We start from the raw sequence: 24,477 nt of genomic DNA, 5'->3' as shown, positions 1-24,477 counted from the left end.
CAATAGTAAACCCGTAGTGAACCAATAGTAAACCGGTAGCCAACAGATAGTAAACCAGTAGTGAACCGATAGTAAACTTGTAGTGACCAACAGTAAACCGGTAGTCAGCAGATAGTCAACCGATAGTCAACCAATAATAAACCATCAGTCAACTAATAGTAAACCGATAGTCAACCAATAGTAAACCGTTAGTGAACCAACAGCAAGCCGGTAGTGAACCGATTATAAACTGGTAGTAATATAAGTTTATAAAATATTTAATATTAAATGCTCAATAATACTGGGCGATAGAATATTTCACAGGCAATTAACATAGCAATATGTTATAGGTCAAAAAAATCCAAATAAACATCTATATAATTTCATTTGTAATGCCATCATAACCATGACAAACAAAGAAATAATTTCATAAGATAGTGGTTGACAATACAGAGTATAAATCACATATAAGAAGACTTTTAGAAAATCTTGGTTGACAAAATCTCAAAGAAGTGCAGCAGGTACATGTAAAAATAGTTATACATGGCAGGAAGATATTTGAAGACAGCAGATAGTAAACTGTCAGTCAACCAATAGTAAACCGATAGTCAACCAATAGAAATGTGATTCAACTAATTAATTGAATGATTATATACTTGTTTAATCAAAAGTACAAAATGAAAGAAGAAAATAAAATAAAAAAATTGCTACATCATTCTACAAATACAATTAAATTATAATTAAAAAATCATCCCTCATCTTGTTGCATTCCTTTTGTCAAGAAGCTTCATGCCAAAAGCCTAACTCACAAAGCAGTCCCCAATTTAGCACTTTAACATCTTTAGGCCAAGCAAACCTGCAAGAATTTGACTAGAAAAGGACAAGAGAAGATGTGCAAATGCAACAAGGTTCAACAAATGTAAATCCAAAACACAATACTAGAACCACACACAGTTAACAAGTAACTTAAGTATGATTAAAACTTAATATGTATCATATTTTTGAATCAAAATGCTCAAATATGATAATGCTAGATTCAATTTTGACCGTTTAACCAGATTATAAGTGGGTCTAGCAGGTGAATCCAAACATTGAGAAGCATAAGCATCATTATCAAGAAAAGATGTAGCTTTTCTAGAAAGAGCCCCCCAAAGCCATTCATTCAAATTCTTCATTGAAGTGTACTCGTGTGACTTTGAATCCTACAGTAACCCACACAAACAAAAACAAACCATTAGGAACAAAACCCAAATAAAAACAATCAAAGATTAACAAAACTTGATCTGGGTACTTAATAAAATTACCATAGAAGCCGTTGTAGTAGAAACGGTGGTGGCAGCCGAGGCGATGAAAGATGAGCGGTGGTTAAAACCATAAGCAGATGAGAGAGAGGAGTCTCTACGAGCAGCAGAAGAAGCTCTAATAGCTCTGGCAGCGAGAGAAGTAGGAGACGATGAGTTAGTTTTATGATCTTCCTCGTCGTCGTCTTTTTCCTCGTCAATACGAAATGGAGATTTCTCAAAGCAAAATCTATCTTAGCAGCCATGAATTTCAATAAAGATAATAGAAAATGAACTCATGAATAAAGAAGCCAAAGATTAGAGGAAAATTTATGAGATTTGGAATAAAGTGTATATCTCAATTTTTTGACAGTAAAAATATATATTTAAAGAAAAAAACTGAAAGCAATTTAAAGTGTACAGTATTTTTGAAGGTGAAATGGCCGGATAGTATAATTGAGATTATTTTAGGCTTACACAGTGCTGAATCTAATTTCCTCAAATTTAAGTCCATTCTAAAGATGCTATAATTGAGATTCAGCTCAGCTCCTTTACACACCTATACTGCTATACATGAACTTTCTAAATTGGGCTTCTTCAGACTAGCCCATTTACTTAAGGCCCTGCTCTTACATACCCTAAAAGCCCAAGAAATACAAACTTGATCTCATCTCAGGGAAACATCACCGGCAATTTAACACGGTACAGAATCATTATAATACAGTCCCAGAAAATTGAACTTTCATATGATATCATTTTCAATCCAATTAAAAAACTAAAAAATAACAAATATAGACCAAAAATTAATATTAAATAATTACTCACTGTCGACTTTCCAAATCTTGCACACAAATTTCATCTCTAGCCCTAGACGATCTATCCCTAGAAACCATCCATCTAAACGACCCGAACCGCGAGCCAGCTGACCCACTACCCTTCTCCATCTCAGGCCCATTACCACGAAACGACGACGTATTCCCCTCCTGCAACGGCGGAGCCGACGGTTGTTGAACCACTCGCTCCTCAAGCTGAACCCCAACAGTCGGTTCAACCGCAGCTCGACATATAGGACACGTAGTATGTGACCCGAGCCACATATCAATACACTCTGCATGAAACATGTGCTTACAGTTAGGTAAAACCCTAACCAAAGAACCATCCACTACGTTAGCCAAACAAACGGAGCACTCGCCGTGATCGTCAAGTAACTTGTCGGTTTGGTTTTTGTATTTAAACGACGGAAATGAAGCTATGACCAAAGGATCAAGCCCTAGTTTAGGTTCTTCAACGGAGAAATTCGCAATTTCCGGCGCGATTTGGCTTGTGAGTCGTTGAATAGCTTCACGTCGTCGCGTTACTTGGCGTCTTTGTAGATATCTAGCGTAAAGATGAAGAAATATAATGAGCATCACCACCGCGAATAATGAGAAGATCGACGCGATCATTATTTTCCGGCTAACGCCGAATTCATTATTATTATCGTCGTCGTCCGTCATGGTTTGTTTGTGTGTATGGTAATGAAATAAATTAGGGTTTTTATGGATTTATGAAATGTGTAGAATGTTACTTGTGGATTTTGAAATTTGCTATTTAAGCCGTTAACTTGTTTAAATTTGATTAATGTGTGAATTTGTGGAAATTGTGTTTGAAATGGGGCTTTGAAATATTTGTTGAGGTAGGAAGTTTTTGCACCTACACATCTTTCTCAATTTGACTTCGTGAACAATTGTGTTGATTTCTTGTTTATTTTATTTTATTTAATGGGGCAGTTATTAATCGTTTGAAAAGTAATTAATTTGAACGACATTTTCTGCTTTCGCAATTTAACAAGTCATCTTTGATTTTCAATTTTCATGACTTGAATCTGTATATATTACTACCTTATAAGATTTACCCTAATTACGCTTTTGATTTATATACTATATAATAATGGGTAAAAATAGTCAAATTGGTTTTAAATTTATAACTCAGATTAATTTTTTTTTTATCTATTTTGATTAAATAAGGATATTTTATATTTTCAAATTAACTAAGACAATATTCTCTATTTTTAAATCAATTAATTAAGGATTATATTTTTTTTTGGTCAAAATAAATGCATAATTAGGTCATTTTGGTTTTTAAAATTGTTCATATTATATAAATTTGTTCTCGGTTGATTTATAAATTAAAAATATTATTTTAATTATTTAAAATGACTGAAAATGAATTATTTTATCTTATAATAAATTGAAAGACTTGATTGACCCTTTGCTAATACAATAACTCAAAACTGCCTCACTCTTACGTAATCTGTTGTTTTTTCCTTAGATAAACAATAGATAAAATGTTAACCATTGGCAATTCCCATTGACTCTAAATTTATTTAAAGTCATCAGTCAAGAAATTAATAACATATACTTCAATGTATGGGGACGAATTTTATTTGGTGAGACAATATTTTATATTTTCCTCTTAATTAAGTGGACCAATTAATTTACCTTCAAATTTCATATTCCTCCCATCACATTAGGAGGTACAATTTTGTTTCTTCAATTGCACCAAATTTATATACACTATTTAAAATTATGCCAGATGAAGATCGTTTTCTATAAAATACGTAATAAAAAAAAAGACTAGAAATTTGCTGTGTACGGATATGTTGATATTATATTACTAAAGTATAACATCTCAAGCAAGGTCCCGTAGCTCAGTTGGTTAGAGCGTTGGTCTTATGAGCCGAAGGTCGCGGGTTCGAGCCCCGCCGGGACCAGATTCTTTATTTTTTAATTGTTCAATTAGTTTTTATATTTTCTAACTAATCAACGGCCCACATACAGTAATCTTATCATTATCCAACTAATCGACGGCCCACTACAGCCTACATCAATTTAAGGCAGTAGGTGTTAAAGGACAAACTCCACCATAATCCAAGAGAAATAATCATAACAATAATTAATTTTTAATCTGCTTCTTGATTCATTTTAGTACAAGAATTATTCTTTTTTTTTTGAAATAAGTACAAGAATTATTCTAAATCGTTTAAAATAATTAAATTGACAGATTAGAATAAGTCGTAAATGAGAAAGAATCTCATTAATAATTCAACATTCTATCTTAAATCTTCAAATTTCCAAGGTTGCAAATTTGATTAATTCTTACGGTAGGTAACTTAATCTCACAACTACCATGATATTTAGTTTAATGATATCCAAATTAAAGTAAATTAAATAACACAGCATATGAAGTTTATGAAAACCTTTGATGTTGAGCTGGAGGACAAGTCATCATGAGCCATGCCACCTTGTTGATGAAGCTAATTCCTTGTTTTTTTTAAGCCCATCCGGTTTTCAAGGCTTCGCCCTGACTAATCCGGATACGATCCGTGTCGTGCACCTGGCATGGTAGATGAGTCTACCAGTGGAAATTTTCTGCATTCACAAGACTCGAACCCGAAACTTTGCTTAAGCGATATCAAACCGCTTACCACTTGCACCAAATCCATTGATGAAGCTAATTCCTCGTTGTTGAAGTATCAAGTTCTCTGTGTTACACACACAGTGTGTGTTGCTCACAACAATACACTCATGCACAGTGTGTGTGCATACAATATTACTTTAGAGTTTGTTATGCATATTGTTTAAGGAAAGGTTGGGCAGAGAAATGTAAGCATATTGGTGTTGGGGGCGGATTTAGAGGGGGCGAGGATGGACGGCGGTTTCCTTTTTTTTCCGGAAAAATTACTCATAGGGATGGCCTGGTAGATGAGCAGTCTCCTTATGAACCAGTGGCTAAAATAACTGAACCGGGCAGGGCGATTGAATCAGAAACCGGCTAGCTGTCTAATCCAATTAATTCTATAAAGCAAATTGAACTAGTTAAATGGGACTGCACCGGCGATTGATCCAATTTGATTCGACACTTATTCCATAATTTATTATATATATTATTCAATCGGTTGAATAAAAAACCAATAACCTCATTGATTTGGTTATCGGTTTGATTTTTAGTACACCATTTGTAACTATAACTTATATCTTATGCCTATCTGACATATTGTCTTTTTAGGATCTATATTATATTACTTTAGCAAACAACTGTTCTACCGTACGCTATAATTTTATTTTATTTTATACAATATTATATGATATCTAAAATTATTAACCCGACTAGTTTATAACGAGTCGGGTAAGATCCATTAGGATGGCTTCATATTAGTATTATTTTTTAAGAAAAAAATTCTATTAATATTAAAGGAGCCAAACAAATTTCATAATTGTCGTATTTTAATTACACAATATTTTATGAGTTTTTTGTTAGAAGTGACAATTTGATGGATGCAATAATAATTTTTTGTAAGAGCAATAATAAAATTTTGAAAGACAACAATGCCTCTCTCTATCTATCATCTATTGTCATTATTTGTTTGGTTCTCCCGTCACAATTGAGCACACAATTGTTGAATTTTACAAACCAAACAAAGAAAATAATACACATAACTATAAATCGAACCAAACCGAATAATTAAACTGAAATTAAAAAAAATAATTAGATTTATTTTGATATTGTAAGTTTTCTGCTGTAATTTAATTCAGTTTTATTAAATAAACTTAGTTAAATTTTATTATAAATCAAACTAAAACAATCAAACTAAATATAAAACTTACACCAAATCGAATAATTTAGTTTGATTTAAAAAGGCAACATTTTCATAATTAAATTTTAAATTTTAAAATTATTTTAAATTTGTTTAACCAAATGCACACCCTACCGACCGGCTACATTATACACTCATATGTCTCATTGTTTATGCAAATTTGTTTATTATATATTCATCATTCCAAATAAATTCTGAAGATATACATATATTTATGTTAGATGGGCCCTGGCAATCCATATTTCTACACCCACCTTATATTCCTTTGTTTGCTAATAATTATTTTGGAATTTGTTAATTTCAGGCTTTTCTTCTGCTTCACTACAAGTACCATTGTCGCCACCTTTTCTTTCTTCAAGATCTTGAGTGTACTCTATATTTCTATGCCACTGTCAGTCCCCAATTTCTTGCAAGTCCCTGTATTTTTCACTCCTCTCTCTTTGGTATGTCTTATTTACCCTTGTTCTTTTGTTTTTGTTGTTGTATCATAAGATTTTATTTTTGGCTTTTAGTTCATTTCTTGATTGACCAATGTGAGTTTTTAGATTGAAAAGATCTGAAAATATTTGAAATTTAGCTATTTTTAGTTTGAATCTATCTTATTTTTTTTAATTTAGTTGTCTGGTTGTTGAATTAAGAATTGAAATTTGAATTCTTGGTTATATGTGAGATTGAATTGTGTTGTCAAAAATGAAATTAATAAAGATAGATTCTTTTCAGATACCAGCAGTTAGTTTCTTCTGTTAATGGTTAATTTGTAACTACATGACATTTGTGAATCCACCCCTTTTTGAGAGGTATGATGCGCGGGGACTTGGCGTTTTGGACACGAAGCTTCATTTTTAAGATAGGAAACCTTAAATGTCCGTGTTCGAGTGTCATATTTTTCCGTATTTGTAGTCGGTGCTACATAGACTGTAACTATTACTCATCATCATTATGTGATTTATTTGCTTTAAAGCTGAGACAGAGAGCATAATAAGATTATTGAATGCAATATATCATGATCTTGACTTGTACAAATTTAGCTTTTGGAAGATGAGTAGAATGATGATGTTTCTGTTAAATTCAACCAGTTCTCAGGTTTATGTTAAGTTCGAGTTGCAGCACACTATGGCAAAAAAGGGTTCCGGTGATTGGTTTAAGACAATAATTAGCTTGAAGAAGGTGAAGGATAATAGTTCAAACAAAGGGAAGGTATGCAATTTTCCTAAATTTGCTGTGATTACTATTGATTTAAGTTTATCCCATTTTCGTAATGATGCATCTAAGTTTGCTTTGTGAATCTTGTTATGATTGTGTCGATTACCATGGTTTATTTAATAAAAACTGCTTGATAATTTGCTTGAAGATAGTGGTCACTTTATGTACTAGCTGCAGAAATTTTGTTAGAGATATTTTCTCATTTATTTATTCCTAAATATGAGGCAGGGGTCTTCAGCTTCTGCTAAATCAAATGGCTTCAAGTGGAAGAATCGACTACGCAAAGAGTCTGTTAGCAGGGACAATCAAAGAGATCTTGACATTCCAATTGAAGACTTGGCCGCCACCAAGATTCAAACTGCGTTCAGGGCCTATAAGGTATGTCTAGAACTTTACATACATCATACGACTCAATTTCTTGCCAGTAAGTTGAGTTTCATTTATTTTTTAGTTTTTTAATTGGATTGAGAATGATCTATATAATAGTATAAAAGTGAACCCAAAACACTGTACATTGAACAGTGTTTTGGGTTCATTTTACTCAAAATACCAAGGCTTTTGAAATAATAACTGTAGTTGAGTTTCATTTAATCAGCTGTAATCCAGTTAAATGTGCTCGTCAGTTTACTCCATATTACCTCTGTCAAACTTTTAGTGGAAATTGGAGTTGATGTTCTACAAATAGGCATCTATATATAGAGTGTTATTTTGGATCTTGTTATGAAGAGGCAGATATTTGAACCGAGTTACCTAAAGTGCAGAAATTACAATTTTGTCGTCACATACTAAATATAGACTCTTACATTCAAGCTATTGAAAATTTAAAACTTGGAGATTCAGTAAATCAAACTGATGCTCAGCAGGGTTACATTATCTCCAATTTACTGGTGAGACAAGAAACAACCAGTTGAAAACCTTATATTATATGTGGACAAGTAAGAACAAAGCAAATTATTTAAGGAATTTTTCACTGTATAGATTTTTGGTTTTGCTTAATTTCCTTTTGATACTTATTGATTTTAGCTTTATATATGATTCCGGAATGCATTTGTCGAAAGAACCCTAATCAAACTTAAATAAGTTCAGTAAGTAACCACCATATAGGAAGTGGAAAAGTGAACCTTACTTCAATCAGGATTCGGGTGCTACCGTATTAACTTTGTTACATCCGTGGGTAGCATTCTTTCTATTGGACTAAGACATTTGTTCGGCGATAATTGACGCTATTAACCAAAGCAGTGCTTGTTTACTAGTCCAATCCCACTTGTATGCATATTAATGTTAAAGTGTCTTCAAATGATGCAGGCAAGAAAAAGTTTACGCCGTTTGAAAGGAGCTGTGAGATTACAGAACCTGACCCAGAATTACACTGTTAAGAAACAAGCCACTACAACATTGTACCGTCTTCATTCATGGAGCAAAATACAGGCAGAAATTAAATCCCGTAGACAATGCATGGTGACAGATGGCAGAATTAGACAGAAGAGATTAGAGAATCAATTAAAACTTGAGGCAAGGCTGCATGATCTAGAGGTTAGATTAAACCATGATAGTAAATTGAATACCAGTTTATGTATCCTTAATAAATCTTGTTCAGCATTGGTCTCAGATTTTGCCGTCTCTTATGTGTTAGCTCTAGATGGCAGTTCTTTGATGTCCATAAAATATTCCAGTTTCAAAAATATGAGCCTGCTTCTATAATTATCACTCTCTTAGTAACTGTTCAACTAAATGACAGTTAGAATGGTCCGGCGGATCTGAAACAATGGAAGAAACTCTTTCAAGAATACATCAGAGGGAAGAAGCAGCTATCAAGAGAGAACGAGCAATGGCATACGCCTTTTCTCATCAGGTAGGTTGCTTTTTATTTCCTTATTTCTCGAAAAAGAATCGACTTATGATTGATTCGCTATGAAAGATCAAAGAAATGAAATTGATCACGGAAATCCCCTGATATTACAGTGGAGAGCCAACTCGAGTCAGTACCTCGGGCTGGTTAACTATGAATTCGGCAAAGAAAATTGGGGCTGGAGCTGGACAGAAAGCTGGATTGCTGCTCGTCCATGGGAAACTCGAGTCCTTACTAACTCCGCAAGTCCGAAAAAAGTACAGAAAAAGCAAGCAAACAAAGGCGCGAAAAACACTAACTCACCAACTGCAACTAAAACACCAGTTTCATCTAAACAATGTTTGTCCAATGGCAAAGGAACTACGATGGCTCGAAGATTGTCGTTTCCGCCAGCCGAAAAAGCAGCTCAACTCGGAAGCATTAAAACTGAAGAAGCAAACTCTAAAGGTGAACAATTAGTGTCTTAAATTTCAGCCAGTTCCGTTCCACATAAGAAAAGTTATGTTATACATGTCCAATTTTTTTCATTGTGTACAAGGGAGTGGTGTTATGATATAGATATTCTTTAGTCTGCAGTTCAGAACAATAAAACAGGCCTGGATTTTTGGAACTGAACTGATCAGCTTTCTTTTGTTCTTTAAATTTTTTTTTGTCCTGATTTATATTATTTTGAGCATTTACTTGTATTTAAAATGTAAATATACAGCATTTTCTTGGAGTGAAATTTGGATAAACTTGGACCTGAGGTTCCTGCATCATTAGCCATTGTATAATTTATCATTATGAATTTCTGGTGAAAGAAGCAAATTGTAGTAGGTTTGGCTATTATTGTCAATCAGTATTGGGAGACTCAGATTTAGGTCTCCTTCCTTAACCATGAGTTTAAGTTTGGATAAATAAACAGCTCATCAACAAAGTTGAAGGTTTCGTTGATTCCTCACATGGGATTGCATTGGGTTCGGTTTGGTGATTTTCGGTTCAGTTTACGTTAAATTTTTCTAGGTCAAACCCGAATGGAACTGAAATAAACTTCCAGATTTTTCTTATCATTTTAGACCTAATTGAACTGAATTTTTCGGTTCGTTACATTCGGTTCTTGCACATCCCTCAAATAAAGCTTTAACCATTTATTACAATAATATGTCATATGATTTGAACCTAGCTAGGGTGATCGGTTTAGCTAAAAATCAATTGATTCAACTAAAACTAAACTAATTAAATTATTTTACCTCTTTAGTCGAATTAAATAAAATCTTAATAATATAAAACTGAACCAATTAAATTGCTCAATTAATTTGGTTCATACGATAAAATAAATAAAATTTAAACATATTTATTTGGCTAATTTCATTAATTCGATTAACAGAACTTGTAAAACTTTTAATCACAACAGAATTAAAAAGATTACTAACCAAACCGATTGAACTATAAAATTAACCAAAAATCTTCAACTAGATTAGGAGAAATACATAGATTAATTCAGTATAATCAAGTTATTGTTCGCCCCAACTTGGACCCTCATTGTTGTTGCTTGTGTTAATGATTGCGCAGTGTTTGTTTCATGACTTCTATCCTCAAGTACAACCTAATTGGTAAAATTTACTGAAAACCTCTTCCATCTGATTTTTAGTTTAATTGTAACCTTCCTTAAGTATTTAAAATAAAATTTAAAATAATTCCTACAAAAAATTATAAATAATTTTGTTATATTTCTATGAAATAAATCCATGTTTGAAACACTTTTAATACAATTAAATAAATTAAAATCGAAAGTAATTAATAACCGAATATTTGAACTTTTTAAGTCATTAATTTTTAATTATAGGTATCCATTTTAAAAATTTGGATTGAATCTATCATATCTACAAATACTTTGTGCAAATACACATATGGTTAAAGTATCAAGCAATTTAAATAAAATAAAAAGAAAAAAGACAATTTAGTAGATAATAAATTAAAATGACAACAATAAAAATAAAACAAGCATATGTCAATCCAGCCTTCCAATTTATATGTCGGAATAAAATGACTAACATTTACTCTTTTAGTAGATCAGATATGAAAATTCGTGTCTCAACTTAAATAAGTCACGTATTTAAAATATACAAATTAAAAACTATACCATAAAATATAAATTTTAGGATCTAATTAACGGAAAAACTAATAATAGTTTATTCAATTACTCCTTCCGTCTATAAATGATAGGCTTATTTTATTCTCACACATATTAATAAAATTTAGTTTATTTAGTTAAAACAATACTAATTCCCTATTACTCATAAAGTAAATATAAAATTACTTTTAATATAAAAACTATCAAAAAGTATTAATTATTGTTCTTATCGAAGTCATTATTACTTTAATTTAGTTGGCTAAAGCTAAAAATGGAAACAAGCCTATAATTTGAAACGTTTAAAATAGAAATAAGCCTATCTTTTATAGACGGAGGGAGTACAAGATATCGAGATACAAATTCGAAAACCGAATTGGCCTCTTTTTTAAAAAAATAGTGCTAATAAAAAAAAAACTTAATTACTTAAAAACCACCCATCTTGAATTTTTTTCCGTTTATACCCTGACCTAGGAAAAAAATTCATTTATACCCTGACGTATAAGTTTATGTTTCACATCTACCCCGAAACACTAAATTAACCTCTTTTCATTTAAAAAAAATTTAAAATATTCCTTCATTTAGAGAAAAATTCATTTCTAATTAAACTCTAATTAGTTTAGGTTAAAAATGAAGATCTATTTTAAACTTTTTTCTTAATAAAAAGAGATTAATTTAGTGCTTCGGGATAGAGGTGAAACATAAATACATACGTCAGGGTATAAATGAATTTTTTTTCTAAATCAGAAAATAAACGAAAAAAAAGTTCACGGTGAATGGTTTTTAAATAATAGGGGTGTTTGGTTCAGCTTTTTGGTGGAGCTTTTGGCTTTTGCTTTTCAAAAAGCTCCACCAAAGTGTTTGGTGAGAAATTTTTCAGAGCTTTTTGAACCTCTAACAGCTGCTGTTTGAAAAGCTCCATTTTGGAGCTTTTTTGCCAACAGCTGATAGCTGTTTCATTATTTAGACAAAATTACCCTTACTAGAATATATTCTTTTTTTATATATAAAATTATTTAAATTATTTTTAAATACTCTAATCATTTATAAAGTATATAAAATTATTTTATTTATATTAAAATAAATATAATTTAATAATTTTTTGAAAAATTTATTACAGATTTATAAAAAAAAATATCTAAATAAATTTAAACTAAATATTGCTTCTTATAAAAAAATAATTATTAATACTTTTATTAAATAATATATGATATAATATATTCATAATTTAATATATAAAAACAAAAATTATGCCTTTTACGGTCATTTTATATATAAACAGCTACAGCTAATTAAATCTCACCAAACACTAATGGTCTATCAGCTACCAGCTAACAGCTAACAGCTATCAGCAACAGCTAACAGCCACCAGTTATAAGAAACAGCTGAACCAAACAGGCCATAAGCCTAAAAAAAAATAAAAGCAAAGGAGAAAATCTCCGGACACAGTGACGAAGCGAGCTCCAAAATTCAGATGGGGCACAAATTCAATTTATGAAAATTAAAAATATCATACCACAAAAAATATAACCAAAATATATAGTTACTAAATTTTTTGATATAAAATAAAATGGAAACTTTAAAATTGCATTATGTAAAATGCATCAATTTTTTTAATTTTTTAAAGAATCTACTTAATTTTTCTTTCAAAATATTGATGATTTTTAAGAGTAGTTTGCTACATATAATAATTAATCAATATATAAATCAATTTAAATTAATTCTACATTAAAATTATAAATTTAAATTTTAAAGATTATATACCTTCAAATAGAAGTCTGATGAATGGTATTGAATTTTTTATATTAACAAAAGAGGATTTAGAAAACAAAAGGAAAAATTAGTCAGAGTTGCTAATACACATCATGTATATTTGTAGAAATTAAATTTACCATATTTGAATAAGGTTAGAAAATTGAGAGTGAAAATTTAGAATGAATTAGTTTGAATCGGAATTATAGAATCTAACAAAAAAAAATTAGGCTGATTTACATAAAAATTAGAATTAACTATACATTCTAATTTGCTATGTATGTCTGTTCTAATTAGTATTTTAAGCTAACCCAATAAACTTTGCTATACAATTAACTTTTTGACGTCATTTATCTTTATCTTTAGCAGGTGAAATTGTAGGTTAATATATTAGGCTAGGAAATAGGATCACTAGTTTAGATTAAACAAAATTCAGCGAGGTAGGGCCCAGGCACTGCCTGGCCCTACCTTGCATCCGTCTCTGTCCGGACATTAATAGAAGCAAAACAGCAAAAGCAGTGTCTCCTTAATTTGATCATAAATATAGTAAAACAATCTCGTAACTATGCCAAAAAATCATCACCCAACTAATGATCTCCTTATTAAGAACCAAGCTATCATTGTCACCGCCACCACTCTGTAACAGACCACCTTTTTTTTCTTCAATCATGGACACTTCTTCTTCTGGCTCAAACAGATTGCTGGCTTTAGCCAATCAGCTTCGCTTCTACAAGCCACCATCTCAATCCCCAGATGAAATTGAAGAGCAAAACATCGAAGAATCTGCTGATAAGGTTGTTTCTCAACTGGGTTTTCAAGAATCTGTCACCCAAATTTCTTATGATCCTCAAAGATTTAGGCCCAGAAGAGCTGCTGTTTTGGTTTGTATCTTTGAAGGTGATGATGGTGATTTTCGTGTCATTTTGACTAAGAGATCTTCTGAATTGTCTACTCACTCTGGTTAGTGGGGTTTTGTGTACCCTTTTGTTTGTTTGTACTGAAAGTTGTCAGCTTTTTTGTTCTTATAATTGATAAATCATAGATAGCACGGATAATTCATTCAATCGAGGTTTCCCAATTCGAAAATGTTTCAGTTAGTTGACTTTTAGGATATGAAAATTCATTTTTCACATATGAAACCTTATAATAACACTGCTTTTGCCGTGTTTGAGTGTCCCGTCTTCCTGTGTCCATGTCCGTGCTAGATGTTAATTTATTCACTCTAGATTTTTTATTTCCTATAAAGATTTCAATGTTGAAGTTACTGGACTTTTGGTATCATAGGCATTAGCAGTTGATGATTTCATTTGAGGTGCTGTAGTAAGTAAAACTTTGATTCAATGTTGTTAAATGTCATATGGTTTTGAAAGTTTTTTTTTTTAATTATATTTCTTGGTTTCGAAATGGAACTTAATGATCATGATGTGATTGATTGTGGTGATTCGTAAATTGAACTTAATGATCATGATGTGATTGACTGTGGTGATTGTAAATTGAACTTAATGATCATGATATGATATTCCTGGTTGCAGGTGAAGTTTCATTACCTGGTGGAAAAGCAGATGAGGGTGACAAGGATGATGGTGAGACAGCAACAAGGGAGGCAAAAGAGGAAATTGGGTTGGATCCTTCACTTGTCAACATTGTTACTGTTCTTGAACCGTTTTTGTCTAAGGTGCAAAAATCTCTAAGACTATGCAATTAGTTGATAGACTGTTTCATTCCTCTCTTTGTTGAGTTTTGGAGCGAGTTTGTATGATCAAATTGTAGTGTTCTACTTCATTTCTTTTGCATGAGGAGATAAATGATACACACATGAGACTTTTCTAGTATTATATGTAGGGAATTATCCAAAAAGTCTTAGCTACACAGTTTTAGTACTTGTATACGTCATAACATGCTTTCAACTTTCAACTTTCAACATTAAAAAACGTTGCAGTAGTTTTTGCACAATTTTAGTGTAGGCATGAGATGCAACATTGAGTAGGTTTAAACTAGCTACTTTTACGGAAGCATTTTGCGTATGAATTATTTTGCTGATATGTTTGTTAGACCTAATAAAAACTTGAGAGATAACTTTTCTGTACCTTTAGATTTACTAGTTCATTTTCTTTGCAGCACCTCCTGAGAGTGATTCCTGTTATAGGCATACTGCGTGACAAGCAAGCATTTAAGGCCACACCGAATCCTGCTGAAGTTGAAGCAATATTTGATGCTCCATTGGAAATGTTCATCAAGGTTTTCCTTTTCACTTTCGTGATATAACATATTAGTTTTTATTTACAGAAACTTATGCCTGTTTGGTTCAGGATGAAAATCGAAGAGTAGAAGAGAGAGAATGGATGGGAGAAAAGTATCTGGTCCATTTCTTTGACTATCAAACAGAGAATAAGAAGTATTTGATATGGGGTCTAACTGCCGGAATTTTGATAAGGGCTGCATCAGTCGTCTACCAGAAGCCACCAGCTTTTGTGGAGCAGAATCCAAAGTTCAGGTTTCCAAAAGAAATAAACACGGACACTGCGATGCCTTGAAGAATTAAGGGAAGAACTTCTGTTGGGTTGTAGTCTGAATAATCAAGCTGCAGAAATAAAAATCACAACCCACAAACGTTGGACTAGTGTGATTCATGTGAAATAATGGTTCATAAGCATTGAAACGGCGTGATAGATATAGTTGGTGGTGTTAGACAGAATCCTTTTAGGTTAATATAAATTGAGAGACTAATAAGTCTCAAGTAGAGTGATAACCGACATCGAGTTACATCAACCTCTTGATCTAGGGTTAGGATGATCTTTATTCTTCCTTGTGGAGTTAGAACATGCATTTTGTTTCTGAGCTGATCGGTCGCCACATAATTAAAGATTAGTCATGCATTTTGCAGGAATCTGAAGCTTCTTACCTAATCAAACAAGAATCTGTTTCCTGTGGGAGCTAGTTTGGTAAGAGTTCTGTGTTCCATGTTATTTAGGAGTTTCATCTTTAGCTTTTCTTTGACATCATTTTTAGTTAGGAATTGTTATAAGGCCATTATTGCTCTGTATTTATAAGTATTTCAGCTAATTGTACAAAACACATGTTTCTAATACATGAAACATTGTTTGTTTTACCGTCTTAAATTCTTCGAGCACTTTATGAAGTTTATAATACTCGGTTGTTCATGAAGACGCAAGGTAGATAATTTATTTTGATCTGCTACGAGGCTGCAATTTCCCAGCTTTCTGGTCTATTATGCAGCAAATGATGACCGTTGAAAGCAACTTCGTACACTTTATTCTAGAACTACCTGCGCGAATTCGCGCATTGAAAGAAACTACAGATTGTGCGTTCTGTACAGGTGGAGCGGAATTGCTTGTTACTTTTCCTGGGATTTGGTAAGAGGACGATATAGATTTTTTTTTCTTTTGTTCGATTTTCTTGTTTTTTTGGCGAATTCTCATGACAGATATTGGAAATTGCATTAATGGAGTGAATGGTTAAAGAAAAAGACTTCAACCTCTTTACACATCATTCATTTCAACTGCTTGCCAGCTTTTTTAAACTCATGGGAATATACTTACTCATTGGGATAATTCTAGGTCTCATAATTGCTCATAAAAATCAAGAAATTTGCCAAACTCGCGGTTAACGTTGAGTTATAGCAGCGAAGATTCAATCTTTATCCGTTTTGCCAACTTTAATCAAACAACCTAATATACTGCTAATTTCAAATGAAATATTTCATTATGTTGACCTCAAAGTTTGGAACTTTGTTAGGTAAAGACTCAATCTTTAAACATAATAGGGATAGATCAATGACCAATCCATAACAAACCCTAAAATGGATTCCATAAACATAGGAGAGAAATCTCCAAAACTTATTTCATTAGCCCAACAGCTTCACCTTTATAAACCTGATGAATCAAGAACTACAGTTACTGTTCAAGAATTGGATTCTGCAGAATCTGCAAAACCAATCACTAGAGCAGCAGTTTTGATTTGCATATTCGAAGGAAATGATGGGGAACTTCGTGTAATTCTCACAAAACGCTCCTCAACACTGTCGTCTCACTCCGGTAATACGAAACCTGTTGCCTTGCTATAATTGCTATGAATTTGAGATTTTGTTTGTGAAGATGTTTTGTGCAATGATGGTGATGAAAAGATCATGTGGGGTTTGTTTGAATGTAGGTGAGGTTGCTTTGCCAGGTGGAAAAAGAGAGGAAGGTGATGCTGATGATGTAGAGACTGCCCTGCGAGAGGCTAAGGAAGAGATTGGCTTAGATCCTTCTCTTGTTGATGTCGTTGCTGTTCTTGAACCATTTGTAACTTTGGTATGTTTCCAGGTTCATTTCGTATGCGCTCTACGCAACTTTTACGTTATAAATTTAAAGTTCTATAGTTTTAAAAGCATTTTCTGGAAATGAAAACAAAATGCTGAAATTTAGTACTTTATATGATTTCGTGCAACATAATTTACATCAAACATTATCATCTAGAATAAACTTTTCTTGTTGTTGGTTATTGAAATAACTCGAATAATCATGATATGTTTTTCAAATTGCTACCTATCATAAGTTATACTAGATCCGACTTTTATTTTGCAGCGCAGCATAGCAGTAGTTCCTGTGATTGGCATCCTCTTTGACAGGAAAGCTTTTACACCATCACCAAACTCCAATGAAGTAGAGTCAATATTTGATGTTCCACTGGAAATGTTTCTTAAGGTTCTGTTCTTCTAGTCTTAGTCATTACTTTTATGTTCTAGATTCAATCTCAAAAGCTTTCCGTTAACACCTGTGGTTTCGGATGATGAATACAGGATGAGAACCGCCGGGCAGTGGAAAAAGAAAGGATGGGACACAAGTACTTGCTCCATTTCTTCGACTATCAATCCGAGAACGAAAGTTATGTGATCTGGGCATTAACTGCCGGAATCATGATCACCGTTGCATCAGTTGTCTACCAGCGACAACCTGCATTTTTGGAGCAGAAGCCGCCATTTTGGAGTAGAACTTCTCAAAGTGATATCCCTAAGTTATAGATTCTCAATTTATCATATTTGAAAAATTTGTAGAACATCAAACAGTATTGACTTAACATTAAAGATTGATCACACAAGAAAACTTCAGTATGAAAAGAAGAGTGAAATTTCCATCAGTTTATCATACATTCTCTTTCATCTACTAAAATGTGGTCAACAAAAACAGGAATAACCTGTCAATATTTGCAGAATATCACCAAACTTGAGAAAACAGCTGAAAGACAAATTATGAGTGGACAAAAATTACAGTAAGGGACATATGCTCAGCTGAAAACTTCATAGAATTTCTCAATGACTAGTAAACCTGAGTCGATTGATTCCAGTGGATCTTTCCTAAGACGATGTCTTAAACAGTTGGGAATGACGGTAGCAATATCTTCAGCAGTGACGGTATCTCTATTCTTCAAAGCAGCAACAGCTTTTGCAGCTCTGTTAGTCACAATATCTCCTCTCAAACCGTCAACATTTAGCTCTGAGCAGACCTTGGAGATTTTCACCTTGAGATCACGATCTATCTGAACTTGAGAAAGATTAGCCCTAGCTGATGTAATTTGTTGTTGCAGCTTCTCTTGCTCGACCTTGTAAGATTCACGAAATTCTTTTGGATTTTTGTCAAACCGAGCTCTTTCTTCCACTATCTTCACTCTGAGCTCAGCATCCCTGACCGTTCCCACCTGTGCGTGCATCCCAAATCTATCGAGCAGCTGAGGCCTGAGCTCCCCTTCTTCAGGATTACCGGAACCAATCAAAATAAACCGTGCAGGGTGTGAAATCGAAATACCCTCTCTCTCTACCGTGTTCCATCCAGAGGCAGCAGAATCTAACAGAACATCGACCAAGTGATCATCCAATAGATTAACTTCATCCACATACAGAATCCCTCTATTAGCTTTAGCAAGAAGGCCGGGCTCAAATGCCTTGACACCCTCAGTGAGAGCCTTTTCAATGTCGATTGTTCCACAAACCCTATCCTCAGTAGCTCCTAATGGTAAATCAACCATATTAATTTTGGTCATCACAACTGAAAGCTCCTTCCCTTTCATGACGCTCTCTCTGACTTCAATACCCATGGATTCGGGATCCTCCGGATCTGAGTTATATGGATCACCCAAAACTACTTCAATTTCCGGAAGTAAATCCGTCAGAGACCTAACAGTTGTAGACTTCCCTGTCCCTCTATCACCCATAATCATGACACCTCCAATCTTGGGATCAATCACATTTAACAGAAGGCATAATTTCATCTCATCTTGTCCCACTATAGCAGCAAATGGATAAACCGGCCTCTGGTTTTCTTTAGAAGCAACATTCTGGGTAGCCGAGAAATCAAAGTTCAAGCATGTTATTCCTACAATTCCATAACAATTTCACTATTTTCTTGCAATGTGCAGTTTTGTTAGTTTCATTCAGTTAAGTGATAGAATTGTGTTATTCTAATCTAAACTAACCTTTCAACATTCCTAACCACATTATCAAATGCCAAAAAACTACTAGATCATCAAAAAGACAAATGGCTTAATAATGATAAACGATAATTAAAAGGATTAATATCATAAAAATTCACCAAATTTATATGTTTTTTCAAATTAACCACGCCTTTTAGAAATATCATATTTGGACACTAACATTTATTCTTTCCCAAATCAATATACTAGGTCAATAATCCGTATAATTTGCTGAGGTGGTAGCTGAAAAGTAGATTCCACCTCAGCATATCGGAGAATGGGTGTCGCCTTAGCAAATTATAACTCCGTAATGTGACAGTTGTTAAAAGTTACAATTAAATTGAGAAAACGTGTAAAAAAAAAAAAAAAACCCTCACCTGTTCAACTGAGCTGACATCAGTGGCGACATTGGTAACAGTGAGATGGAACTGAGACCTCCCTTTCTTACCTTGAATTCCAAGCCCTCCATAAAACTTCCTCCCAAAACTCAGCCCTACAAATTAATCCAAAAACAGTAAGAAAAGAGACCAATCACATAAAAACAACAAAAAACAGGAATTGGGCTCATCACAAATACAATGAAATATTGTAATTGAACAGAGAATTGTACCTGGAGTTAAGGAGAGGGAAGGAACTGAAGATTTAGAAATGGAGGAGGAGAAAGACCTAGGAAGAAATGCAGTTGAAGAAGAAGAAGTTCCTAGTAAGGAGAGCATAGTGCAATAATAATAATTATGCGATTATTGCGTGTTTGTGTTTCACATTTGGGTTCTTTTGTATTTTGAGTTGTGAGGTTGAGGATAAGAGGATTAGATTTCTCTATGCTCAGCTGGACTCGAAGTTTTGCTGCTCTTTGGGAGGTTTTTGGGGCAATTTTGTGAATATGAAAGAAAGAAATAATATATTTTTAGTCCTTAAGGATTTTATGATTTTTCAGTTTTGCCTCTGTGTTTTAATTATGAGCATAACTAATAAATCTTAGGCCTAATGTCTTAAAAAACCCCTGACCTTTCATCCCCTTTTAAATCATACTCTGACGTTGCAAATCAGTCAATTTTACCCAATTTTGTATTTGTTCATTTCAATTGTATCCTAAAGCATTAAATTGATTTTTTTATTTGGCAAAAATTCTCTAAATTGATCATTTTTGCATTAAATTAACTTTTTATATTAAAATGACCATTTTTGAAGAATTCTTTTGAAATTTTGTCAAATAAATAAAGGTCAATTTTATGCTTCAAGATACAATTGAAATGAAAAAAATGCAAAATGAGGTAAAATTTGGGAATTTTCAACGTCAGGGTAGGATTGAAAAGGGTATGAAAGATTGAGATTTTGGCATTAAGCCTAAATCTTATGCAGTTACGGGTGTAATTGACTCGATTCCACTCACGATAATATTAAGTTCGAGCTTGACTTGACTATTAAATTTAAAATGCGAAACTCGATTCAAATTCGATTGCATTTTATTTTAAGAATTTAAGCTCGAACATGATAGGATACTTTAGATTAAAATTCGACTCGACTCGACTTAATTATCTGCATAAATATTTAAAATTGAATTTTGATATAGTTTTTCTTTTTTGATAATTAATAAAGTTAAAAAGGGTATAAATTAAGTTATAAGTATAAATGGTAAGAAAGTAAATAAATTTAGCTTGATTAGATTCACGAGTTTATTATGTCGAACATTTTGATGTTTGGATTCGGTTCCATAATGAAACTGGAGTAGCCCGATTTCAAACTCGACTCAATATTAATCGAATCGATTTTACTTTTTTTCAAGTCAATGTCTGTCCATTTTAATTATCACTTAAATTTGAATAGACATGAACGTTTGATTTTTTGTTTTTCATTCTTTATTTGAAACTTCCTGAAGCTTGTCAAGTTCCATACAACCATCCAAAGCCAAATTACAATATTTAACCTCAAAACAACAAAGGCCATCCAGATTTTGCTAAGTATCAAGCCGATTATTATAACCATTTTTACAGTTTCAACAAGATCCTGAACTTAAATTTCAAAGCATAAGGCTAGCTATCAAAGCATTAGGCCACATTCTCTTACTCTGCCAATGATTTGTCAAAATTACAGAGCAATAACATAGAAACTTTTGACATGTAAATCCAACACTACTCAAAGTCTTGGTTGCTAAATTTCTCCATCTCCTTCTTAAAAGCAGGCAGAGCAGATTCTTGCAGAGTCACCAGCACCTTAAACCCATCTTTCTCGCCTACATTTGCTGATGAGTACGGCAAGAAAAAACAAGGCTCGGTACTTCCAACTAAATGCCTCGAAAGTGGCAAGACAGTAACGGGACCTCCCCAACCAAAATCGACAGTCGAATGGCCTAAATGCCTCCAATCTGTAAATCCACTCACTCTATTTCCTGCCGTAATGCCATCTGCATGGTGTGCTGCTTGAAAGTCGATAAACGAATGCACATATTCATCGGTTGCGTTAATCTTGCTCTTCTTGATCACTTCAGCTGTTTTCCAAATGGGTTGCTCTATTAGCTCTTTAGCAAGAAGCTGTGCATACATTGGTACACAGCCATTGCCCCAGTAGCCAAGAGGCAATGGTGGTTTTATCAGTCTCCTTATGTTCATTGCATATGTATACTTCACTACTTCGTCACCAGGAAGTTCTGCAGCTTTAACCCTGTCATATCAATGATAAGTTACAATTTGAAGTTAGCAACATACACACATAAGGATCCTTTTGTCTGTTGTAGCTTTCTTATGACTAGTGCTCAGTTGTGTTGCTCGGAAACGAAATCATTCAATGGAAATGGCGAAACGAGATTTTTTACAAGTTATGTCCGAATTGGGTTGTGACAAAATATGAAGTTTTAGAATTTCAAAAGTATTTTTGGAAATGGAACGCCAACATGTAGAATTCAATAAGTTTTTGTGCAATATAGACAGTGAATGATGCCTAATTAGCCCATGCCAATTTTTTCTGCAGCATTAATCCTATGATGGCTTGTTCTAATTTTTATCTTCATAAAGGATACCATAGAGTGACTATGATGACTGTGATTCAATGCAAGTACTTACAATCAGGGGTGAGCAAAATGTCCGACCCGAACAAATGAGTTTAAGTTGGTTCAATGATAAATTTTGATTCGGGCAGCTAGGTTTAGGATTTTAAAATTTCAGTTTTTGGCTATCAATTCGGTTTGAGATTTATATAATTTGAATTCCCCGAACCGACTGAATAAACATAATTTATGACTTATTTAGTTCAGTTTTGGTTAATATTTAATGTTCAGTCACTCAGTTTTGATCATTCAGTCTATCGATTAGTTCGGTGTTAGGGTTTCGGTTTGGTTAAAACCGAACAGAACGAATACTCAACCCTACTAACATGCATTATTGAGCTGCTGATGAGCTAATCTAAAAGCACTAATAAGCAAAAATAACTTGATAAAAAAACAACTAATTGACTTACTTAGCTCGCCATAGGAATGCACCCAAAGCCTCAAACGTGGTAAATTTAGAGCCACTCTTCTCAAGCAACAAATTCTTGAACCCATCCAACCATTCATCCTTCACATTATAACACTCCCTAACCACCTTACCAACCGTCTGCCCATACGGGTCAGACCCTTTCTCCAAATCCAAAAACTCCCTCACCGGTCCATCAAACCGAGCCGGCTCTCTCGGGCTCAACAAACTCATCCTATCCCAAACAGGCTCAACCGAAATCCGGTCCGCCCCACGAGCCAACTCAGCCATCACATTAAAAAACTGAGTCGCACCGAGTCCATCACACAACACATGGCGAAGTGCAGCACCTAAAGTAAAGCCACCACATTCAAAAACCGTAACTTGAAGCACACAAGGGTTCACCATCCCTTCCTCCAAACTCGGGTCCGGTACCAATCGCTCCACAAAATCATAATCCGGGTCATCAAGATAGTTAACCGACTCCAACGTACAATCAACCGTTGCATTAATAACAGGCACACCTAATTGGTCACCGGAGCAAACCACCTCAAGACGCTCATCTTCACTGCTGCGGCGGAGCGTGCCGGCAAGTGGGTAGTAGTGCACCAAAGCAGAGGAAAGGGCGGCGCTGATGACATTAAAAGGGTGGTTAGTGGCGGTTGCTGAACTGTTGTTTACGTAGACACGAAGGTAGCGGAACGTAACGTTCATGTTACGATCAGTGTCGAGGTGAGAGAGCTGGAGTGTGTGGTCTTGAGCGAATGGTGGAGTTGAAGGTTGGATTATGGCGGTTTCTTTGATGCTGACTTCCATTTTTGTTGAGGGGTTTAATTTCTTGGTCTAGCTTGCTGGTTTTGGTTAATGGTATCTTGGAAATTTTTAATGGTTCATTATTGATGGTTATTATATATAATTTGTGGGTTGTGATGATGGAGTTGTTGTCTACCAACCGCGAGAGTGCGACTTTGTTAGGAGGTAGAGAAGAGCAGAAGAGGATGAGCAGAGCATGTTGTTGAAATTGAAAATTGGGTTAGGTGTGAGTGGACCAGTCAAATCTGGCAACTGGTTCAGTGGGGTGCACGGTGCTCTCATAGCTAATTATTATGAACAAAGGATTAATTCACCCCCTTAGCTTGTCATGAAAGATTAAATAGGTCCAAATTAGCAAAAACAGTCAAACAACTCGAAAATTCGGATTTTTGATATTTGGATGCCTTTGACCCATCCAAATTTTCGGATTAGTGCCTCTTTCGAAAATAATTCCAAAAAAGTGCCTGAACTCACATGTTCCGCATTCTAGAAATGCGGAACATGTGGGTACCACTAATTTTGACCCAAATTAGTGGTGAACCCCACATGTTCCGCATTTCTAAAATGCGGAACATGTGGGTCCAGGTACTCTTTGAAATTAATTTCAAAATAGGCATAATAATGGAAATTTGGATGCCTCGGTATCAAAAACCCCGAAAATTCAGAAAATTTGGTTAAAAACACCCTCTGAGAAAAAAAATAAAGGGAGATATACAATTTCAAAAATTCTAATTAAAAACTAAATAAAAACCTAATTAAACTCTAAATAAATTAATTATTCCTTATAAACTCTAATTATCCCTTGTTAGCATAATTAATATGCTATTGGAGTAATGGCCAAGTATATGACTTGGAGTAGTGGCCAAGTATAAGACTTGGAGTAGTGGCGAAGTATATAACTTGGAGTAGTGGCCAAGTATAAGATACTTTCCTTTATT

The 24,477-nt window shown here is 33.8% G+C and overlaps 6 protein-coding genes and 1 non-coding gene across 8 annotated transcripts; 4 read left to right on the top strand and 3 right to left on the bottom strand.

Annotated features, from left to right (window-relative positions):
- Window positions 1-1,762: 1,762 nt before the first annotated feature.
- Window positions 1,763-2,917, bottom strand: LOC126671623 (E3 ubiquitin-protein ligase ATL41-like). Its single transcript, XM_050365404.2, has one exon. The coding sequence runs from the start codon at window positions 2,753-2,755 to the stop codon at window positions 2,081-2,083; it is 675 nt and encodes a 224-aa protein (XP_050221361.1). The 5' UTR covers window positions 2,756-2,917; the 3' UTR covers window positions 1,763-2,080.
- A 1,020-nt stretch (window positions 2,918-3,937) lies between these two features.
- On the top strand, window positions 3,938-4,011 carry TRNAI-UAU (transfer RNA isoleucine (anticodon UAU)). Its single transcript has one exon. It is a non-coding gene; the product is annotated as a tRNA-Ile (tRNA).
- Window positions 4,012-6,098: 2,087 nt separating this feature from the next.
- Window positions 6,099-9,705, top strand: LOC126675255 (protein IQ-DOMAIN 9). Its single transcript, XM_050369865.2, has 6 exons — window positions 6,099-6,338; window positions 6,972-7,092; window positions 7,327-7,476; window positions 8,404-8,631; window positions 8,837-8,950; window positions 9,061-9,705. Exons 2-6 carry the CDS (start codon window positions 7,009-7,011, stop codon window positions 9,412-9,414), a joined length of 930 nt encoding a protein of 309 aa, XP_050225822.1. The 5' UTR covers window positions 6,099-6,338; window positions 6,972-7,008; the 3' UTR covers window positions 9,415-9,705.
- A 3,596-nt stretch (window positions 9,706-13,301) lies between these two features.
- LOC126671715 (nudix hydrolase 15, mitochondrial-like) lies at window positions 13,302-15,928 on the top strand. 2 transcript variants are annotated; one of them, XM_050365503.2, is made up of 4 exons: window positions 13,302-13,706; window positions 14,342-14,484; window positions 14,928-15,047; window positions 15,119-15,928. In XM_050365503.2, the coding sequence occupies exons 1-4, from the start codon at window positions 13,400-13,402 to the stop codon at window positions 15,341-15,343; spliced, it is 795 nt and encodes a 264-aa protein (XP_050221460.1). In that variant the 5' UTR covers window positions 13,302-13,399; the 3' UTR covers window positions 15,344-15,928. The 2 variants fall into 2 exon arrangements, with proteins under 2 accessions (XP_050221460.1, XP_050221459.1); XM_050365502.2 differs by having other exon boundaries at window positions 13,303-13,769.
- Window positions 15,929-16,006: 78 nt separating this feature from the next.
- LOC126671716 (nudix hydrolase 22, chloroplastic-like) lies at window positions 16,007-17,956 on the top strand. Its single transcript, XM_050365504.2, has 4 exons — window positions 16,007-16,864; window positions 16,980-17,122; window positions 17,396-17,515; window positions 17,611-17,956. Exons 1-4 carry the CDS (start codon window positions 16,630-16,632, stop codon window positions 17,830-17,832), a joined length of 720 nt encoding a protein of 239 aa, XP_050221461.1. The 5' UTR covers window positions 16,007-16,629; the 3' UTR covers window positions 17,833-17,956.
- LOC126671714 (magnesium-chelatase subunit ChlI, chloroplastic) lies at window positions 17,898-20,105 on the bottom strand. The gene is made up of 3 exons (XM_050365501.2): window positions 19,888-20,105; window positions 19,655-19,770; window positions 17,898-19,142 (listed from the first exon to the last, which is right to left on the bottom strand). Exons 1-3 carry the CDS (start codon window positions 19,991-19,993, stop codon window positions 18,096-18,098), a joined length of 1,269 nt encoding a protein of 422 aa, XP_050221458.1. The 5' UTR covers window positions 19,994-20,105; the 3' UTR covers window positions 17,898-18,095.
- Window positions 20,106-21,229: 1,124 nt separating this feature from the next.
- On the bottom strand, window positions 21,230-23,796 carry LOC126674416 (spermidine sinapoyl-CoA acyltransferase). Its single transcript, XM_050368862.2, has 2 exons — window positions 22,731-23,796; window positions 21,230-21,938 (listed from the first exon to the last, which is right to left on the bottom strand). The coding sequence occupies exons 1-2, from the start codon at window positions 23,540-23,542 to the stop codon at window positions 21,410-21,412; spliced, it is 1,341 nt and encodes a 446-aa protein (XP_050224819.1). The 5' UTR covers window positions 23,543-23,796; the 3' UTR covers window positions 21,230-21,409.
- Window positions 23,797-24,477: the final 681 nt, after the last annotated feature.

Source organism: Mercurialis annua, linkage group LG3 (assembly GCF_937616625.2).
Source record: "Mercurialis annua linkage group LG3, ddMerAnnu1.2, whole genome shotgun sequence".
Lineage (NCBI taxonomy): Eukaryota > Viridiplantae > Streptophyta > Magnoliopsida > Malpighiales > Euphorbiaceae > Mercurialis > Mercurialis annua.
This window is presented reverse-complemented; position numbering and strand designations above follow the sequence as displayed.

Excerpts from the sequence above, each read along its gene's own strand:
- LOC126671714 (XM_050365501.2), bottom strand. The coding sequence starts at position 19,993 with ATGCTCTCCTTACTAGGAACTTCTTCTTCTTCAACTGCATTTCTTCCT. Across the intron at positions 19,771-19,887 it reads TTCCCTCTCCTTAACTCCAG|GGCTGAGTTTTGGGAGGAAG; the intron begins GTACAATTCTCT and ends ATTAATTTGTAG. Across the intron at positions 19,143-19,654 it reads ATGTCAGCTCAGTTGAACAG|AATGTTGCTTCTAAAGAAAA; the intron begins GTGAGGGTTTTT and ends TCGGCTACCCAG.
- LOC126671716 (XM_050365504.2), top strand. The coding sequence starts at position 16,630 with ATGGATTCCATAAACATAGGAGAGAAATCTCCAAAACTTATTTCATTA. Across the intron at positions 16,865-16,979 it reads AACACTGTCGTCTCACTCCG|GTGAGGTTGCTTTGCCAGGT; the intron begins GTAATACGAAAC and ends GTTTGAATGTAG. Across the intron at positions 17,516-17,610 it reads CACTGGAAATGTTTCTTAAG|GATGAGAACCGCCGGGCAGT; the intron begins GTTCTGTTCTTC and ends TGATGAATACAG.
- LOC126671623 (XM_050365404.2), bottom strand. The coding sequence starts at position 2,755 with ATGACGGACGACGACGATAATAATAATGAATTCGGCGTTAGCCGGAAA.
- LOC126671715 (XM_050365502.2), top strand. The coding sequence starts at position 13,400 with ATGATCTCCTTATTAAGAACCAAGCTATCATTGTCACCGCCACCACTC. Across the intron at positions 13,770-14,341 it reads TGAATTGTCTACTCACTCTG|GTGAAGTTTCATTACCTGGT; the intron begins GTTAGTGGGGTT and ends TCCTGGTTGCAG. Across the intron at positions 14,485-14,927 it reads TTGAACCGTTTTTGTCTAAG|CACCTCCTGAGAGTGATTCC; the intron begins GTGCAAAAATCT and ends TTTTCTTTGCAG.
- LOC126675255 (XM_050369865.2), top strand. The coding sequence starts at position 7,009 with ATGGCAAAAAAGGGTTCCGGTGATTGGTTTAAGACAATAATTAGCTTG. Across the intron at positions 7,093-7,326 it reads ATAGTTCAAACAAAGGGAAG|GGGTCTTCAGCTTCTGCTAA; the intron begins GTATGCAATTTT and ends AATATGAGGCAG. Across the intron at positions 8,951-9,060 it reads CATACGCCTTTTCTCATCAG|TGGAGAGCCAACTCGAGTCA; the intron begins GTAGGTTGCTTT and ends CTGATATTACAG.
- LOC126674416 (XM_050368862.2), bottom strand. The coding sequence starts at position 23,542 with ATGGAAGTCAGCATCAAAGAAACCGCCATAATCCAACCTTCAACTCCA. Across the intron at positions 21,939-22,730 it reads GCATTCCTATGGCGAGCTAA|GGTTAAAGCTGCAGAACTTC; the intron begins GTAAGTCAATTA and ends TTGATATGACAG.